The sequence below is a fragment of the Elephas maximus genome, chromosome 2, assembly GCF_024166365.1.
Source record: "Elephas maximus indicus isolate mEleMax1 chromosome 2, mEleMax1 primary haplotype, whole genome shotgun sequence".
Classification (NCBI taxonomy): domain Eukaryota; kingdom Metazoa; phylum Chordata; class Mammalia; order Proboscidea; family Elephantidae; genus Elephas; species Elephas maximus.
In genome coordinates, this window is record NC_064820.1 from 164,443,703 (window position 1) to 164,465,043 (window position 21,341).

Consider the following 21,341-nt stretch of genomic DNA (forward strand, 5'->3'; position numbering starts at 1 on the left):
TTAGGTGCCGTCGAGTCAGTTCTGACTCATAGCAACCCTATGCACAACAGAACGGAACACTGCCTGGCCCTGCACCATCCTTAACAATCGTTGTTATGCTTGAGCCCATTGTTGCAGCCACTGTGTCAGTCCACCTCATTGAGGGTTTTCCACTGAATCTGTACTTTACCAAGCATGATGTCCTTCTGGAGGGACTGATCCCTCCTGACAACATGTCCAAAGTACATAAGATGCAGTCTCACCATTCTTACTTCTAAGGAGCATTTTGGTTGTACTTCTTCCAAGATAGATTTGTTTATTCTTTTGGCAGTCCGTGGTATATTTGACATTCTTCGCCAGCACCATAATTCAAAGGCATCAGTTCTTCTTCAGTCTTCCTGATTCATTGTGCAGCTTTCACATGTATATGATGCAATTGAAAATACCATGGCTTGGGTCAGGCACACCTTAGTCTTCAAAGTGACATCTTTGTTTTTCAACATTTTCAAAAGGTTCTTTGAAGCAGATTTTCCCAGTGCAATACATCTTTTGATTTCTTGACTGCTGCTTCCATGGCTCTTGATTGTGGATCCAAGTAAAATGAAACCCTTGACAACTTCAGTCTTTTCTCCATTTATCATATGTTGCTTATTGGTCCAGTTGTGAGGATTTTTGTTTTCTTGGCCTGGAAACCTTAGCTTCCCACGCCCTTGAGCATCCTGGCAGGCATGTGGCTGGTACATGGAGTTCAGCATTCATTAGAAGAGCCAGGTTCCAGTCCCAGTTCTGCAACACCAGCTGCGAAAGTTTGGGCTGGTTGCTGGCCATCTTGGCTCCTGTTCTCTCATTTATAGGTGGTGATGAATTACCTGCCTCCCAGGGTTGTTGTGAGAATCATTTGAGTCCCTGTTCCTATAAAGCCCTTAACACTGCACGTGGCATGATGCTGCCTGCCATGGTTGCTGTCACTAATCTCCCTATCTCCCATAAGAGCTACTGCCAGAGTGAAATGAGAGAGGGGACAGGAAAACACTGTACGGCAAGTATCATCATCACCATTGTGTTGTTTATTTTCTAGATATGCACGTTCCTGCCAGAATCAGTGGCCTGAGCCGCGCGTCTATGATGATGTTCCTTATGAAAAGATACAGGTACAGTCCCTGGGGGCTGCCCAGGAATGTGACAAAGGACACTAATGCATTAATAAGCTCTTCTTCTCTCCTTCCTTTGTGACCCCTTTTTCCCTTTGCTTCAGAGAGATCCCTTTTGTTTAATAGCTAGGGGAGAGCCCTTTCTTATCACAGGTAGTTGCACAAGACCTAGGAATCCCTGGCACAGGAGGCAGTGGAAAGAGCCCCAGATCAGGGGGAAGAAAACCCGGTTGCATTCAAGTTCATTCTGACCTGTTGCAACCCCACGAGTGTGAATGTAGAAGTGTGCTCCATAGGGTTTTTAATGGCTGATCTTTTGGAAATAGATCTCCAGACCTTTCCTCTGTGGTGCCTCTGGATGGACTCGAACCACCAACCTTTCAATTAGCAGCTGAGGGCTTTATCATTTGCACCACCCAGGGACTCCCAGGAGGAAGAAAGGGCTCTGTAAACTGCGGGGGAAAAAAAAAAACCAACAACAGCAAAGAAAACAATTGCTGTCAAGTCGACTCTGACCAATGGTAACCTCATGTGTGTCAGAGTAGAACTGTGTTCCATCGGGTTGTCAATGGCTGATTTATCAGAAGCCGATCACCAGGACTCTCTTCCAAGGCACCTCTGGGTGGCCTCAGACTTCTAACTTTTTGGTTAGCAGCCGAGCACATTAACCGTTGGAACCACCCAGGGACTCTGTAAACTGCAAAGTACCACAGAAACAGGGGTCACCATCTCCAGTTCGATCAAAGTGTGTGGACCCTCCACCTCTGTTTACTGCTCTATGAACTGATGCTGCTGATTCAGAGATGGCTTGGGGGAGGCTGACTGGGCAGCTGCCCCCACAGGCTCCCCTCTACCTGGTGGCATCCATAGTCTGGGCTTCAGCTCAGAGGACAGAGTCTCCCTGCCTGGCCCACTAAACCAAGGAGATGCCTGCTTGTTAATTTACAGAGAGGTCTCTGTAGCCATCATCTGATCTGGGGTGCTGCTGACAGCATGACCTGTGACCTCCTCCCCATGGACCAGCCAGAGGAGAAGCCACATTCAGATCACGTGCTGGTGGGCAGGTCAGGCCTCTGAGCCAGGGGAGAGAGGGAATCAAGCTGCCCGGGAACCCGATGTATGTGCAGGCCAAGACCCCTACCTTGAACGTTGCTGGAGAAACACTCTGAGCTCTCACTTCTAGGACTATACCTTTTTCTAGCAACTTCTTCAGCCATCCTTCTCTTGTTTACATGGTCTTTCTTCAGACTTACATAAACCAGTGGATGCAGTTTAAGATTTGTCTCAGTTGCAGAGTTTAATAACAAGACAGCTGAACGCTTAATGGGTGTGAGCTTTGGAGACAGACCCAGGGCTGAACCTGAGTTACCTTGTGCTTCAGCTCCCTGGGCCTCACTTCCTGGCTCCAAATGGATCAGATAAAACCTGCTTTCCAGGGCTGTGGCAAGAAGGAAATAAAATACTGTAGTTAAGAAGTTAGCACAGTACCTGGACACTGGGAGGTCTCACAGAGAGGCATGAATAGTATTGTTGTCAATGGCGTTAGTGTGTTACATCGTGTTCTGTTATACTGCATTATGTTAGATTCCACCCACGGTCTCCTGAGCTTTAACTAGCATGTGAGTGTTCTTAATACTCTTCACGCACAAATGTATAGCCGACCTGTTATCTGTCTACACCATTTCTTTCATGGCTGATCTCATCCATGACTTTTTTTTTTTTTTTAGGGAAGGTGCTATGTTAGCAATTCAGAAAATTTTAGGGATACTTCCAAATGATATGAGGGCCCCCAAAAATTCTGTAATAAATCCACAGTCTTTTGAGACTTTCTAATTTTCCTCTGGGAGGCCCTGGGTGGTGCCAACAGTGAACGCACTTGGCTGCTAAGCAAAAGCTTGCAAGTCCACCCAGAAGTGCCTCAGGACAAAGGCCTGGAGATCTACTTCCGAAAATCGGCCATTGAAAACTCCATGAGCACAGTTCTACTCTGACGCACGTGGGGTCTCCATCAGTCAGAATCGACTCAGAGGCAACTGGCTTTTTGTTGTTGTTTTTAATTTTCCTCTCAGCAAGTGCTCTGGTTTAGGGTTGCCTTCTGCTGCCCTCATAGGAAAGTATGAGTATCAAATCACATACTGCTAGTGAAAGTGTTTTGTAAACTGTTGAGTGCTACACAGGTCTAAATATGTAAGGCCAAGATCTCAGAGGTCCTGAAGCACTCATTTACCCAACAAGGACTAGAATCCACTCCTGCATTGGTGAGTCTGAGCCTGTTTGCCCTTTACCTTCCTCCCCTTCTCTGCCTCCAGGACGAGGAGCCCGAGCGTCCCACTGGAGCCCAGGTAAAACGCCATGCCTCCTCCTGCAGCGAGAAGTCCCATCGCGTGGATCCACAGGTCAAAGTCAAGCGCCATGCCTCCAGTGAGTTCTGGGTGGGCCTTGCCTGCTGAGCAGGGAGGCAGGGGGAAGCAGTCCACATCAGGGGCCTCACAGTTAGATTCCTCCAGGGGCTAGTGGGTAAATAAATGGGTGAAGTGGGTGTAAGAAAAATACTATAAGCACACAAGCAAGGTGAGAAAGGGCAGCTAGCATGTGGCCTCAGAGAGGAAACAGAGCTGGGTGGGGGCAGGAGGGACTGCAGGAAATTAGGGTGCTCAGGCCCCAGCTATGGCGGTGGCCACTACTCAGCCTCAATGATGGTTGCCACACAGTAGCAGAAGCCCACTGTTGCCATATTTGCCAGTTATTTTCAAGAGATCAGAAATCTAGATTTGGCGTGAAATCTCCTTACTTTCATATATTGGCAACTAATAATAATAATAAACAATTTAACACCAAATAAGGCCAAAAATATATATGAAAGTTTGGCTATAAGCTACAACTGTTCCAGAGGCTAACAGTTTGTGGTTTCTGATCTGGAGTAATAAGTGGAGAACTGAACCCCTCCAAATACCCTTGAGACAGCTGCCCTGAAAGGTGTGATCACCTCCGTGTCCCAGACCCCAGCTCTGCCTAGCGCCGTGTATGGGCTCGGTGAATGCCCTGATGGACACACTGCACAAGAGTGACTAAGTATGCCATCAGACGTGTGCCGGACACTCTCTTGTCAGTTATGTTTGATTTACAACACCAATCTCTGCTCCAGTGTGATTTCTCTTTATAAGTAAGCCAGTTTCCTATAGGACAGCATGTTCTGAGAGTCTTTGCGCTGTTCTACATTTTCTCCCCTTGCACTAGATCAAAACATTCTGTCCTTTACTTTTTGAAAATTTGTTTTTAAAACTACTTTTCTATATTATAGTTCCATTTCATTAGTACTGATAATCCTTGCTGGGGAGTCAGGAGATGCGTATTCCATTCTTCATTTGATTGCTAACTAACTGTGTAACTCTGTAAATGTCCCTTCCCCTCTCTGGGTCTGAGCTTCCCCTCTGAAGAATTGGAGGATTGTTGCGTAGCATCCTTAGCACCCTACTTTCATGGGTACTAGAAATGTTGTTGTTGTTAGGTGCCATCAAGTAGATTCTGACTCATGGTGACCCTGTAGGACAGAGTAGAACTGCCATATAGGGTTTCCTAGGCTGAAATCTTTATGGGAGTAGATCACCAAGTCTTTTCTCTGTGGAGCAGCTGATGGATTCAAACCACCGATCTTTCAGTTAGCAGCTGAGTGCTTAACCATTGCTCTACCAGGGCTCCTTTTCCTGGATACATGGGGCCTTGAAAATACAGGGCTTTATGGGATGCCTATTTTAAAATGAAATACTAAACTAAAATAAGCATGTAAGATTAAAAAAAAGATCACAAGTGTCAAAAAATGTAACAATAAAGACAACAAAAAACAAACCCTTTATTCAAACCGAATCTTATATGGAAGCCCAGTTTATAAAAGAGATGAAAGTGGAGCTTCTCTGGTTGGAATGTGGAGGCCAAGGGGCCTCTTGTTTGCCCCATACAGTGACCTGTTAGCCATTGCTATGAAATCATGTTGTTGTTGTTAGTTGACACGAAGTCCATTCTGACTCATGGCAACTCTATGTGTGCAGTGTGGAACTGCTCTGTAGAGTCTTCAAGGCCGTGACCTTTCAGAAGCAGATCACCAGGCCTGTCTTCTGAGGCACCTCTAGATGGGTTCAAACTGCCAACTTTTTTGCTGGTAGTTAAGTGTTTAACCATTTGCACCACCCAGGACCTCGTGGATATGGTTTAGGGATACAAATATATGAAGGGTGGAGTCCTGGTGGTGAAGTGGTTAAGAGCTTGGTTGCTGACCAAAAAGTTGGCAGTTCGAATCTATCAGCTGCCCTTTTGAAACCGTGTGGGGCACTTCTGCTCTGTTCTTTGGGGTCGCTATGAGCCTGAATCGACTCAATGGCAATGGGTTTGTTTTTTTGGTTTTTTATATATGAAGGACAGTTGAAAACCACAGGAGGAAGCCCTTGATCTAGACCAACAACATTGTTTTTCAGATGAAGAAAATGAAGGACATAAAAGGGAAGGGTCTTGCGAAGATCACCGTATTATCTATTGCTGTATAGCAAATTACCCCAAAATTTAACAGCTCAAAATAATAAGCATTTATTACATCATACAGTTTTTGTGAGTCAGGAATCTGGGAGTGACTTAGGTATTTCTGGCTTGGGGTCTGCCATGTGGTTATGGTCAAGATGTTGGCTGCTGTTGTAACCACCTCAGAGTTTGATGGGCTGGAGGGTCCACTTCCAAGAGAGCTCGTTCACATGCCTGGCAAGTTCATGCTGGTTATTGGCAGGAGGCCTCAGCTCCTTGCCATGCAGACCTTTCCTTAGGGCTCTTTGAGTGTCCTCATGATGTGAAAGCTGGCTTCCCCCAGAGCAAGTAATCCAAGAATGGGCAGCAGAGCAGAAGCTGCAATGTCTTTTATGATCTAGCTTTGGAAGTCACAATCTGTCATTTCTACAATATCCTAGTGGTTGCAGAGGTCAGCCCTGTTTACTGTGGGAGGGGACTACAAAAGGGTGTGAATACCAGGGGGCAAGAATCATGGGGGGAGCGTGCTTCTTAGTTCAATCAAATATACAAGACCAAATGGGTAACTTCTGCCCAAAAGCAAGACGAGAAGGCAGGAAGGGACAGGAACTGGATGAATGGACATGGGAAACCCAGCATGAAAAGGGGGAGAGTGCTGTCACGTTGCAGGAATTGCAACTGATGTCTCAAAACAACGTGTGTATAAATTTTAGAATGATAAACTGATTTGAGCTGTAAACTTTCACCTAAGCACAATAAACTTAAAGGAAAAAAAAAAAAAAAAAGAATCATGGGGTCAATTGCTAAGAAAAATGGTGACATAAGGAGCCCCATAAACCAGCATTCAAGGAAACAAGCATAACTGAAGAAACTGTTTTTAAAAATTGAAGTCTCTGAAAAGTCACCTAAAAGAATACAGCCACTGAAGAAACATTTATTGAAGAAAATCTACTAAATCTCAGTAATAACAGTAATTGTTCCGTGACCCACTCACTCCAGCTAAGCGTGACAGATTATTCACTTCAGGCATGTGTGGACAAGAAGAGAAGGCCTCCTCTCCCCACAGCTCCCCATCAAGCAATACGGTATCTCCCCGGAAGGAGCAGGTTCCCAGCATTTCATTACCCACGCCCCTCCCCCCCAAGCTCTGTTGCACAGGCTAAATTCCCAACTAGTGCAGCTGAGAGGCCAGGGGCTCCTTTCTCCATCCATCACCCCTATGTAAGATAGAGCTCTACCCTAGGGACAGCAGGCTGAGAATACTGGGACCTCAGTAGCCCTCACCCAGTTCACTAGCAGGGCGGAGGCTGCATACCAGGAGAGGCTAGTCAAGGAGACATGAGGCTACCACTCCCACCAGCATACTGCTTGTAATGCTGCAATGTCACTCAGAGAACCATACCACTGTCCCTGCCTCCCAACTCAAGAGCAGTGACTTGGAGATTTTGCCCAGGAAAGAGGGAGGCCGTAAGAGCAAAAAGTCCTGAAACTGTCCCCCAAAGGAACTGAAATTTGGAACAGAGTATGGGGAAGTTTAAGCTTAAGGGCATTCTCAAAACCAACGAAAATTTGGTAGTGAGCAATTAAGAGAAGGCTGGTAGCTCCAATGACAGCAAAAAGTTAAATACAGTAATAAAGTAAATTAGGCCAGCTAGTACCAGAGAGAATCAGTGAGAGAGAGCTAAGAAAGTTCCACTGGAGTCATTAAAAAAAAAAAAAAAAACTTCCAAAAAGGCCTCAAAAACTGCCCTCGCGTGCTTCCTTAAAAAGCTAGAAATAGAACTACCATATGATCCAGCAATCCCACTCCTTGGAATATATCCTAGAGAAATAAGAGCCTTTACACGAACAGATATATGCACACCCATGTTTATTGCAACACTGTTTCCAATAGCAAAAAGAAGGAAGCAACCAAGGTGCCCATCAACAGATGAATGGATAAATAAATAATGGTATATTCACACAATGGAATACTACACATCGATAAAGAACAGCGAGGAATCTGTGAAACATTTCATAACATGGAGGAACCTGGAAGACATTATGCTGAGTGAAATTAGTCCATTGCAAAAGGACAAATATTGTACAAGACCACTATTATAAGAACTTGAGAAATAGTTTAAACTGAGAAGAAAACATTCTTTTGTGGTTACGAGAGGGGGGAGGGAGGGAGGATGGGAGGGGGCATTCACTAATTAGTAGATAAGAACTACTTTAGGTGAAGGGAAAGACAACACACAATACAGGGGAGGTCAGCACAATTGGACTAAACCAAAAGCAAAGAAGTTTCTTGAATAAACTGAATGCTTTGAAGGCCAGCGTAGCAGGGGCAGGGGTCTGAGGACCATGGTTTCAGGGGACAACTAAGTCAATTGGCATAATAAAATCTATTAAGAAAACACTCTACATCCCACTTTGAAGAGTGGCATCTGGGGTCTTAAATGCTAGCAAGCAGCCATCTAAGATGCATCAATTGGTCTCAACCCACCTGGATCAAAGGAGAATGAAGAACACCAAGGACACAAGGCGATTACGAGCCCAAGAGACCGAAAGGGCCACATGAACCAGAGACTACCTCATCCTGAGACCAGAAGAACTAGAGGGTACCTGGCTACAACCGATGACTGCCCTGACAGGGAACACAACAGAGCACCCCTGAGGGAGCAGGAGAGCAGTGGGACGCAGACCCCAAATTCTCATAAGACCAGACTTACTGGTCTGACTGAGACTAGAAAGACCTCGGTGGTCATGGCCCCCAGACCTTCTGTTGGCCCAGGACAGGAACCATTCCCAAAGCCAACTCTTCAGACATGGATTGGACTGGACAATGGGGTGGAGAGGGATGCTGGTGAGGAGTGAGCTTCTTGGATCAGGTGGACACTTGAGACTATGTTGGCATTTTCTGCCTGGAGGGGAGATGAGAGGGTGGAAGGGGTTAGAAGCTGGTGAAATGGACACAAAAAGAGAGAGTGGAGGGAGAGAGCAGGCTGTCTCATTACGGGGAGAGCAATTGGGAGTGTGTAGCAAGGTGTATATGGGTTTTTGTGTGAGAGACTGACTTGATTTGTAAACTTTCACTTAAAGCACAATAAAAATTGTTAAAAAAAAAAAAACATACTTGCAAAGGGTCCCACATTTAATTGGATCAGATCATGGAAAAATTTATGCCCCCAGAGCATTATTGAAAACAATAGAGCAATCAGGCAGCAGTTAATGGAGCCTAGCAGCTGAGTGTGATATCAACAGAGCCAGACAGCTTAACAGAGACAACAAGGAAAGAGACTATCAAAAAGAGCCCTGCTTTAAATTACTGTCATCCCAGGGTGACTGTGTGCATGCCCAAGGCTGCATCCTCTGAGGAACATCAGAGGCTTCAAACTAAGAAAGAAATAGACTTCACTAAAATAGTCTAGCCAAGTCACTAAACACAGAAACAAACAAAAAACAAACCTGGGGTTGGGAAGTGGGGAGAAAGATCCATATCCAAAGATGCAACGATATGTTATCTAAAATGTCCAGTTTTCAACAAAAACTTAAGACATGCAAAGAAACAGGAAAGTGGGATGCATGCACAGAAAAAATAAAAGCAGGCATCAGAGGGACCAGATGTCAGATTTAACAAAGACTTCGATGTAGCCATTATAAATATGATCAAAGAACTAAAAAAAAAAAAAGCTTAAAGAAGTAAAAGAAAGTATGACAGTGTCTCATCAAATAGAGAAAACCAATAAAGAGAAAGAAAATATTTTAAAAGAACCAAATGGAAATTTTGGAGTTGACATGTTTAATAACTGAAATGAAGGATTCACTGAAGTGGCTCAACAGTAGATTTTAACTAACAGAAGAACAAATCAGTGAATTTGAAGATACATCTTGACAGATTATACAGTCCAAAGACCAGAGAGAAAAAAAATGAAAAAAATAAACAGAGCCTTAGAGAAATGTGGGACGTCATTAAGTGTACCAAAATACAAGTAATGGGAATACCAACAGGATAGGAGGGAGAAAGGAGCAAGGAAAAAATATTTAAATAAATGACCAAAAACTTCCCAAATCTATACATCCAAGAAGCTCAATGCACTCCAAGTAGGATAAACAATAAAAAGTCTGCCTCCATATGCATCATAGTAAAAATACTGAAAGACAGAAAATTTCAAAAACAATAGAAGAAAAATGACTGATGACATACAAGAGAACCCCAATAAGAATTACAGCTGACTTGTCAATAAAAAACAATGGGGGCCCGAAAGCAGTAGAATGACATATTCAAAGTGCTGGGGAAAAAAGACTGTCAACCAAGAACCTTATATCCAGCAAAACTATCTTTCAAAAATGAAAGTGAAATGAAGACAATCCCAGATAAACAAAAACTGACAAAATTCATTGCTAGTGGACTCACCATACAAGAAATACTAGAGGAAGTTCTTTGAGCTGACAGACAGTAATTTCAAGTCCACATGAAAAAAAAAAAGAGCACTAGTAAACATTGCTATAAAAGACAATATAAATATTTATTCTTTCTTCTCTTAACTGATTTAAAAAGCTACTGTATAAAATAATATGTATACAATTGTATTTTTGGGCCTATAACACAGAAATGTAATATATTCGACAATAACAGCATAAAGGATGGGGGGGTGGGAGAAAAATAGTAAATAAGGTTAATATAACAAACTATATTTGCTCTCTTCTCATCTTCATTAATACAAAAATATATAAAGTAATACCTATAACATAATTATAAAATGATACATATATAATTATATACAGTTGTAAGATCCTTGGGTTGGTGCAAATGGTTTGCACTCTACTACTAAATGAAAGGTTGATGGTTCAAATTCACCTAGTGGCACCACAGAAGAAAGGCCTGGAAATCTGCTTCTGTAAAGATTAGAAAGAAAAAATCCAAGAAAACTTTATAGAGCAGACCTACTCTGTAACACATGGGATTGCCGTGAGTCAGAATCCACTCAATGGCAAGAGGCTTGGTTTGGTATATAAATGTAATATGTATAGCAATAATAGCACAAAACGGGGGGAAAGGGAATAGAGCTAGGTAGGAGTAATGTTTTGCTGTCTCAGTGGAATTATGTTAGAATAAATCTGAAATACATTCTGATAAGTCGAGATGTATATGGTAAGTTCTAGAGCAATCACTAGGAAAATAACTCAAAAAATGGAAAAAAATTATGAAAGGAATTAAACTATTACACTACAAAAACATTCACTTAATACAAAAGAAAGCAGTAAAGGGGGCAGAGAAACAGACAAAACGATATGAGACATGTAGAAAATAACCTAGAAATAGAAGGAAACTTCCTCACAGCCTGATAAAAAGTATCCACACACACACAAATCCACAGCTGACATCATATTTAATGGTGAAAGTCTGCATGTTTCACTGCTAAGATAAGGAACAAGACAGGGATGTCTGCTCTTACCACTTCTACTCAACATTGTACTGGTAGTTCTAGTCAGAACAATTAAGAAAGAAAATGAAAAGGGAAATAAATTTAAAAAGAGGCACCCAGATTGGAATGGAAGAAGCAAGCCATCTCTATTTGCAGATGACATTATCTTGTATATAGATAATCCTAAGGAATCCACTTAAAAAACTATTAAAATTAATATATGAGTTCAGCAAGGTTGCAAGATATAAGATCAGTATATAAAAATCAACTGTATTTCTGTACACTTGCAATGAACAATCCAAAAACGAAATTAAGAATACAATTCTATTTACAGTAGCATAAAAAGAATAAAATACTTAGAAATAAATTTAAGAAAAGTGGAACAAAACATATACTCTGAAAACTACAAAAGATTGCTAAAAGAAATTAAAGAAGACCTAAATAAATTAAAAGAAGGCATCCCATGTTCATGGATTGGAAGATTTAATATTGTTAAGATGGCAGTACTCTCCCAGTTGATCTACAGATTGAACACAGTCTCTGTCAAAGTCCTAGCTGGCTTCTTTGCAGAAATTTACAAGCTGATCCTAAAACTCACATGGAAACTCAGGGAACTCAAAATAGCCAAAACAACCTTGCAGAAGAAGGACAAGGTTGGAGGAATCATACTTCCCAATTTCAAGACCTACTACAAAGCTACAGTAATCCAGACAGTGTGGTACTGGCATAAGGATACACATATAGATCATTGAAATGGAGTTGATAAACCCTCACATTTATAGTCAATTGATTTTTTTAATGTTTTATTGTGTTTTAGGTGAAAGTTTACACAGCGAATTAGGTTCCTGTTTAACAATTTTCATACAAATTATTCCATAACATTGGTTACAATTTTCATGATGTGTCAGCATTCTTATTATTTTCATTCAATTTGTCATTTCCATTATGTAGCTTCCCTGCCTCTTGTTGACTTCTCATCTTTGCTTTTAGGTAAATGTTGACCATTTGGTCTCATATAGTTGATTCTTTAAGGGAGCACATTACTCACAGGCGATATTATTTTATAAGCTATTCTATTATTTGGCTGAAAATAGTCAATTGACTTTTGACAAGTGTGTCAAGACAATTCAATGGGAAAAGGATCATCTTTTCAACAAACTGGGACAACTGGTTATCTACATGCAAAAGAATGAAGTTGGACCCCTTCCTCATTCCATATACAAACCCAACCCAAACCAAACCCATTGCTGTTGAGTTGATTCTAACTCATAGCAACCCTATAGTTCAGAGTAGAACTGCCACCATAGGGTTTCCAAGGCCGTAAATCTTTACAGAAGCAGACTGCCACATCTTTCTCCTGTGGAGCAGCTGGTGAGTTCGAAGCACCGACCCTTTGGTTAGCAGCCAACCACTTTGATCACTGTGCCACCACAGCTCCTTCCATATACAAAAACCCTAACTCAGAATGGATTAAAGACCTAAATATATGTGCTAAAACTTTAAAACTCTTATAAGAAAATATAGACGTATATAGCCATGACTGGGTTCGGCAAACCCTTCTTAGCTGTGACACCAAAAACACAAGCAACTAAAGAAAGAATAGATAAATTGGACTTGATCAAAATTAAAAGCTTTTGTGCTTCAAGGGAAATCATGAAGAAAATGAAAAGATAACCCACAGAATGGGAAAAAATATTTGAAAATCACATATGCAATAAGGAACTTGTATCTAGACTATATAAGGAACTCTTACAACACAATAAGAAGAAGTCAAGTAACTCAATTAAAAAAACGAGCAAAGGATAGCAATAGACATTTCTCCAAAAAAGATATACAAATGGCTAATAAGTGCTAACATCATTAACCATCAGGAAAATGCAAATTAAAACCACAATGATATACTACTTCATGCTCACTAGAATGGCTATAATCAAAAAGACAATAACAAGTGTTGGCAAGAATGGAAATTGGAACCCTAATTCAGTTTTGAGAACTATAAAATGGTACAGCCACTTTAGAAAACACTCTGGCAGTGTACAGTTACTCAAAAGATTAAACATAGTTACCATAAAAATTTTTTTTTTTTTACCATATGACCCATTAATTCCCCTTTTAGGTATACACCCAAGAGAAATGAAAAGGTATGTCTACACAAAAACTTGAACACAAATGTTCATACCAACCGTTTTCATATTGACTCAAAAGTGCAAACAATCCAAATGTCCATCAAATCATGAATGGATAAACTGTGTGATATATCCATACAATGGAGTATTATTCAGAAATGAAGTATTATATTGGCTACAACATGGATAAACCTTGAAACATTACGCTAAGCAAAAGAAACCAGTCACGAAAGCCCACATATTTTACGATTCCATTTATACAAACATGCAGAATAGGCAAATACATAGGAACAGATAGTACATTAGTGATTACATAGGGCTGGGGGAAGTCAGGGGAGTGACTGACTAATGGGTATGGGGTTTCTTTTTGGGATGATCAAACTGTTCTAAAATGTATTGTGATGATGGTTGCGCAACTCTGTGAATATACTAAAAACTATTGAATTGTATACTTTAAATGGGTAGATTGTATGGTATGTGAATTGTATTTCAATTAAACCACTATATTAAAAAAAAAAAAAAGAAGACTCATGAGCCATATTGGAGGCTGGCTATCTGTCTTAGTATAGGTATGTCTTAGGTATGTCTGCTGCTATAACAGAAATACCACAAGTGGATGGCTTTAACAAACAGAAATTAATTTTCCCACTGTTTAGGCGGCTGGAAGTCTGAATTCAGGGTGCTGACTCTAGGGGAAGGCTTTCTCCCTCTTTTGGCTCTGGAGTAAGGTCCTTGTCTCTTCTGAGCTTCTGCTCTTGGGTGATCTTCATGTGGCTTGGCATCTCTCTTCCCCCATCTCTGCTCTGTTCACTTGTTTAATATCTTTTATATCTCAAAAGAGATTGACTCAAGATACAACCTACACTGATACTGCCTCATTAACGTAACAAAGATAACCCATTCCCAAATGATGATCTAACCACAGTCAGAGGTTAGGATTTACAGCACGTATTTGGGGGGCACAATTCAATCCATAACACTGTCACAGTCACAGAGTAGTCAGTGACAGTTCTGTGGTGAGAAACCAGGTTTCCTGTCTCTTAGTTCTGGAGTCTTAACATCTCAGACCCAGCAGTCTTTCTCTAGTCCCTTCACCTTAGGAAGTTGATCCAAACCTAGGTTTAAGGCATTCGCTTCTTTCCAATGTCGTCTTCTCTAAGGCTTCCCCAATATATTAGTAACTTGGATGCTAAAAGTTTCTGTGTATCTCAGGGAAACCCTAATTTTCTGGAAGGTCTTTGAGACGTTCTGAAGAAAATATTTTATCACTAATGCTATGAGATCCACAGAATTATAGCTCCCCTCAGGTTACCCATAACGGACCATCAAGTTTGCTTCTTCACCATTTGAGTGACAAGTATTACGCAGTAGGGTGTGGGATAAGCTGTCATCCGTGGTTCTGACACACTGAAGCAAGCCAGGGTTGTTGTCCTGTGCCATCACGTGGATTCAGACTCATAGCAACTCTATAGGACAGAGTAGAACTGCCCCCATAGAGTTTCCAAGAAGCACCTGTTGGATTCGAACTGCCAACCTTTTGGTTAGCAGACGTAGCTCTATAGGACAGAGTAAAACTGCCCCATAGGGTTTCCAAGGCTATAATCTTTACTGGAGTAGATTGCCAGGTCTTTTCTCCCCCAGAAACCCTGGATAGGTTAGAACTAACAACCTTTCAGTTAGCAGCTCAGCGCTTAACCATTGTGCTACCAGGGCTGCCTAGTGGTTCCCAAAGGTAAGTCCACTTGCTAGTCTGGTCTCTAAGGAAATTTTCATTCATCTGCAGTGAAATAAGAAAAATAAGGACAGTCACTGGGTTTTCCCATAGAGTTAAATCTGTTAAACATAAATACTCTGTTTTATCTTGTGCTTATGCCCTTTGTACCCTGGGGATATTCAAATAGCATTTATTTTATAAAATAAAGGGACTAGGTGGCAGTTGGAGGGTTTTAAAGTCCTCATTTGATACAATAAATATCAAAGACCCTTTGTTTGTCTACCTTTTTTTTTTTTAAAACTAGTCTAAAAGATCCAAAAATATAGGAGCCAATTCCCCTGGGATGTCATTGTGTATTGGGAAGTTGGGGAAATTATGGGACCCACTCTCTTGCCACCAGTTACAGATTGAATTGTGTCTCCCCAAAAATATTTGCTGGAATCCTAACTCCTATACCTGAGGATATAACCCCATTTGTGAATAAGGTTTTGTTTGTTTTGTTTATTAGGCCATATAAGTTTATGTTGTATCTTAAACCTAATCATTCGGAGATATACAAAGAGGAGATTAGGCACAGAAGCGAGCGAGCACAAACTGAAGAAAGATAGATGCCCATGGAGATCACCAAGGAACTGAGGAATGCCTGGGCTGGGGAAGCTAAGACAAAGATCTCCCCCAGAGCAGACAGAGAGAGCCTTCCCCTAGAGCTGGTGCCCTGAATTCGGGCTTCTGGCCTCCCAAGTGTATGAAAATAAATTTCGGTCCATTAAAGCCACCCACTTGTGGTATTTCTGTTACACCCGCACAAAGAATCTAAGACACTCCCCGTAAGTATTTATGATCAGGTTTGCAATGCAGGTTAGTTGTGATAGGAACCAAATTCTGCAAGGACTCACACAAGAACTAGAAAGACAAGAAGCCCCTGATCCTGAGGTTGATAAAACCCCTAGTTGTCGGCGGACCTTGGGATTCACCCCACAATCCATCAAGATGTGTGGCTGGCTGTAGCAGACACCTTTCCCTGCAGGGTTGGATTCTGGTCTTGACCTAGCTAGAGCAGTATTGCATTGTGTGGACCCTGGAGTCAGACAGACATGGGTTCCAGCATTGGCTTTCCCACCATTAGTAGTGGGACTTTATATAAGGCCCTGACTCTGACCTCTCTGAGCCTTGGTTTCCTCAACAATAAAATAGAACTAGTGATAGAAAGTTATTGTGAAGATTAAATGAGAATGCATGTAAATGGCTTAGCATGTAGTGCCTGGCATGTAGGAAATGCTCAATAAATTTTTGTCATACTTATTTGTTGTTATTGTCCTCCATAATGTAGAACCTACAGTAGGCTGCTTGGCTTCTCCCTCCCACACCCTTTCCCCAGTAATAAAATTGGTGATGCCTGACTTTAGCCTTATGTATAACTGAAAGTTGACTATACAACATGCCTTTTTAAAGCCAAGATGTTATACATCACAAAATTTGTTTTATTATGTTATTATTATCTAACATTTACTAAGCACTTACTATTGGCCCAGACACACACTAAGCACTTTTCGTGAATTATCTCATTTAAACCTTTTAAACACAACCCTAAATTTTATCAGTATTCACACTTAGGAATGAGGAAACCAAGACCTAGGAGAAAAGACACAAAAACACCACCATTCACCTTTGCCTGATGTCACAAAACCTGTAAAGGGCAAAAGAGAATGCAAACCTTGGTCTGTTGGGTTCCAAAGCCCTTGCTCCTTGGGCTGTACTGCCCCTCCCCCTTTGCGACTTATTTCTGTAGAGGATTCGCACTGGTATAGATCTAAACATTCCCATTTTATGGATGAAGAAGTTGAGGCTGAGAAAAAAGCTGAGACACCCAAGTACCCATACTAGAGGTCAGAACTGAGGGCTCTTTTCTTCCCTGCATCTCTACAGGTGCCAATCAATACAAGTACGGCAAGAACCGAGCTGAGGAGGATGCTCGGAGGTACCTGGTAGAAAAAGAGAAGCTAGAGAAAGAGAAAGAGACAGTCCGGACAGAGCTGATGGCACTGCGGCAGGAGAAGAGGGAGCTGAAGGAGGCCATTCGGAGCAACCCAGGTACTTCCGTGGGTGTGGTTCTGAGCACTGGCAGGTAGCTGAGCCTTGGCGCCTCCCTTGGCACAGCAAGGAGAAGTCTCTTGCATAGGTCACCCAGTGTCTTACCCGGGAAAGCTTGGCTTCTCTTCTTCTTCTTCCTCCTCTTCAGCAACATCATCATCATCCCTCCAATTAAAGGAAGTGCCATTAATTTAATAACTGCTTTGGGGCAAGAGGATGAAAAAGGCATCATGATAATGTGTACGTTTATTGTAGTAATACACAACCTGATTTTAGAAATGTTAAAATGCGAAAAACAGAAGTGTGTCTTAGAATCAAGGAAATAAAGGATACCAATATGAACCTCACATTCATTCATTCACAGATGTTTACTGAACACTTGACTGTGTGTGAGACACTGGTCCAGCTGCCGGGGAATGATGGATGGTGACTGCCACCGCTCTGTAACCCCATACTTTCTCATGATCCTTTTCTGAAATCCTGGGCCATGCTGGCTGAGAAGATTGAGGAAGGAAGGACTAGAGCTGTGCAGCCATTGTGCCACCATGAGAAGAGAGAATGCAGCAGACCCTGCCTGCTCTGGGGGCCCTCCACCTCATTTTCTGCTTGTTTCCTTTGAGTTCTCTCTATAACTGCAGTTCAGCCCACTTTTGGCCTGAGGTTTCTCCACGTGCAGGAGAGAACAGAAGTCCTGTCCTTACAGAATGTGTCCAAGATCACATAGCCCTATGACAATCTGATGGAACCTATTGTCCCTTTCCTAGGAAACAGCACCACAGTTCACAGCGTTGCAAACAATTTCAAGAGTTCACGTGCCCCCTGGAGCCTGTCTCTGGGCTGCCCAAGAATCTATGAGCCTCAGATTGAGAACTTTGGGTTTAAAGTATGAAACTTGTTCTGTGTGGTCCAGAAACAGAATTAATGGGAACGGGACACAGAAAAACCACTTGGTTTCAATATAAATAACCAGGATATGGAGCAGGCTGACTACCCCCCTCCTTACCCTGCTCAACTTTTTCTTTTTTCTAAAGCACTTATCACTTTGAAACATATTATATTACCTATATTATATTATATTTACTATTATTACTTATTGTTTGCCTCTTCCATACACACACGAGAATATCAGTTCTATAATAGCAAGGATCCTTGTCTGTTTTATTTACTGATATATCACCAAGGACCTAGAAGAATGCCTGGCACATAGTAACCGCTCAATAAGTATTTATTGAATAAATACGTGAATGAATGCATGAAAGTAAAGAATCCACCATCACTACAAAACCTTCTAGTACAGCCTCCCTCTGAAAAGAATGGAACTGACTCATTTTCTAAACCTGGCAAAACCCAACATAGCACTTGCCACAAAGAAGGTGCTAGTACAGGTTTCTTGGATTAAACTGAACAAGCAGCAAAGTCCTTGTAGGAACCCCTGGTCTAGAAAGAGCCCCATATTATAACTCTTGGTTACAAGTAACAGAAACCAAAGTCAAACTGGCTTAGAAATGAAAAGAAGGAAAGTATAACCGAAAAATTAGAGATGAGGTAGCATGAGATCCAGGGACTTGAATCATGCCACTAGGAAGTTTATTTCTCAAACTGCTGCTTCTGCTTTCCTCTGTGTTGGTTCCATTCTCTCTTCTCATGGTGGCATAATGGCTGCTCAGCTCTAGCCCTTCCATACTTAGTCTTCTTAGCCACTCTAGCAGAGAGAACTTCACTTCCCAACAGCCCTCACAAAATCCTGAGGATTCACCCTGGTTTGCCCAACTTTGATCCCTAAACCAATCGCTGTGGCCAGAAGGTGAAATATGATTATTGGCCAGGCCTAAGTTACGCGCCAACCCCTTGGACCAGGAGTGGAGTCAGCCCCACCAGAACTAGTGGGAATGAGAGGGGAAACAGGTTTCCCAATGGAAGATCAGGGTGCTACTTCCAGAAGATCGGGAAATGAGTACCAGGCAAGTAAAAGCCATACCACCCAGAATGGAGCTGGAAGCCCAGCCCAAAGTCCATCTCTTCGCCAGGTCTGAGGGGCTGGAAAGGCCCTCCAGGAGGGAAAGACAGGAACCTGAAGTTCTGCCAGGCTCCGTGACACTTCAGGCCCAGCTCAGCTGCCTCTCATCAATGTCTTTGTAAACAGGAGCAAAGTTAAAGGCTCTGGAGGAGGCTGTGGCCACCCTGGAAGCTCAGTGCCGGGAGAAGGAGGAGCGCCGGATCGACCTGGAGCTGCGGCTCGTGGCAGTGAAAGAGCGCTTACAGCAGTCCCTGGCCGGGGGTCCAGCCCTGGGGCTCTCCGTGACCAGCAAGAACAAGAGTGGGGTGAGTCCACGCTCTCCTACACCTGCAGCAGCTGCTCCTTAATCCCTTTTTTTGCAGCAGCTCTCCATCATGATCATTCTTTGTGGGGAGGCGGTATGCTCACTTACAAACGAGAAGACAGACCCAAGTAGGTTCAGGGGCATGCCACAGGCAGCATGGCTGGGAAGGGGACTCTTGATTCTTGAGGCTGTGTTCTCTCCATGGCAGTACACTGTTGACTTTTTAACCTGAAGGTGATCTTAGAAGTGGTCCTAAAGTTACTGATGATAATAATAGCTACTATTTTTTTTTATATGTCAAATAAGAATAACAAACTTGTATTGATTGATTACTGTATGCCAGTACGGCGTTTTAACCTGTATTATCTCACACAATCTTTACAGCAGTCTTTTGAGGTAGTACACTATGTGTATCAACCCGATTTGATAGATAAGGAAACAGACTCAGACTTGCTGTTGAATGACTTGCTAAGTGGGAGACAGAATTCCAAACTCAGGCAGTCTGACTCCAGAGCCATGCTATTAACCACCGTGGAACATGCCCTCTCCTGGGATCCATAGGGACCCAGGCTGTGTGCTCATGGCTTAGCATCCATCACCTCTTAGCCTCCCACCAACTCTGCAAGGTAGATACTCTCAGCTTGAATGGAATTTTTCAGAGAGGACTTCCCTGACTCAAGCATTATTGACATTTGAGGCCAGATAATTCTTTTGTGTGTGTGTGTGTGTGTGTGCGTGTGTGTGTGTGTGCGTGTGTGTGTTTGGTGAGAGGTTACACAGGAAATTAGGTTCTTATTTAACAATTTCTGTACATATTGTTCAGTGACATTGGTTACATTCTTCGCAGTCTATCAGCATTCTCATTATTTCCATTTTGGTTGTTCTTTTTCCATTAATCTAGCTTCCCTGTCTCCCCAGCCTTCTCATCTTTGCTCTAGGGTAAATGTTAACCATTTGGTATCATCTAGAAGATTATTTTGAAGAGCGTAGTACTCACAGGTGATATTATTTATTTTATGGGCCAATCTTTCATTTGGCTGGGGAGTTTAAAGAGTATCTCAGGGCGATAGTCTCGTGGGTTCATCCAGTGTCTGTCAGTCCAGTAAGTCTGTGGGCCAGATAATTCTTTATTGTGGGGAGCTGTCATGTGCATTAAGCCACCCTGGTGGTGCACTGGTTAAGCGCTCAGTTGCTAATTGAAAGGTTGGCAGTTTGAACCCACCAGCCACTCCACAGGAGAAAGATGTGGCAGTGTGCCTCCATAAAGATTACAGCTTTGGAAATCCTATGGGGCAGTTATACTCTGTCCTCTAGGGTCGCTATGAGTCAGAATCAGCTCGACAGCAACGGGTTTTGGGCCACATGCATTGTAGAATGGTTGGTAGCATCCCTGGCTTCTACCCACTAGATGCCAGTAGCAAACCGCCTCTAAATGGTTGGCAACATCTCCAGATGTTACCAGATGTGCCCCAGAGGATTCCCCTAGATGAGAACCACTGGTGAAATTACCAATAGTCCCATCTGTTATTCTTCCTCATAGCACTTAACCATAATTTGCAAATATATGTGTATTTGTGTCCTTACTTAGCTAATGTCTGTCTTCCCAGCTAGACTGTATTTTTATTAAAAATTGAACTGTGTTTTGTTTACCAGCGTATCCCTAGTCCTTTACAGAGTCTGAGAAATAGTAGGAATGTAATAATCATTTGTTGAGTGAATAAATCCAGTTTCTCTGCTTTCGGAGAAGAAATTGAGACTCAAAGAGGTGAAGCAACTTGTCCAATAAGTATCAGGTGACCTTGGGAGCTGTATTATTGTTCTTAAAGGTCCCCATGCCAGGTCAAACCACACCCGATGACTCTGAAGTTGGCACTGTTTCTTACGCCCCTACATTTCCTCCCCATGTTAGTTTCCTAGTGCTGCCATAACAAATTGCCACAAACTGGGTGGCTTAAGACAACAGAAATATATTGTCCCACGGTTCTGGAGGCTAGAATTCAAGGTGTCAGCTGAACCACACTCCCCCTGAAGGCTCTAGG

At 42.4% G+C, this 21,341-nt stretch overlaps 1 protein-coding gene across 2 annotated transcripts in view; it reads left to right on the plus strand.

Moving 5' to 3' along the window:
• The window catches only part of AFAP1L1 (actin filament associated protein 1 like 1), an 80,458-nt gene that overhangs the window by 53,695 nt on the left and 5,422 nt on the right, over positions 1–21,341 (plus strand). For both annotated transcript variants that reach the window (XM_049874032.1, XM_049874034.1), the window contains exons 14-17: positions 1,058–1,130; positions 3,440–3,551; positions 16,817–16,981; positions 19,125–19,303. In XM_049874032.1, the coding sequence (XP_049729989.1) occupies positions 1,058–1,130; positions 3,440–3,551; positions 16,817–16,981; positions 19,125–19,303 (529 nt within the window). The remainder of the gene's footprint in view (positions 1–1,057; positions 1,131–3,439; positions 3,552–16,816; positions 16,982–19,124; positions 19,304–21,341) is intronic.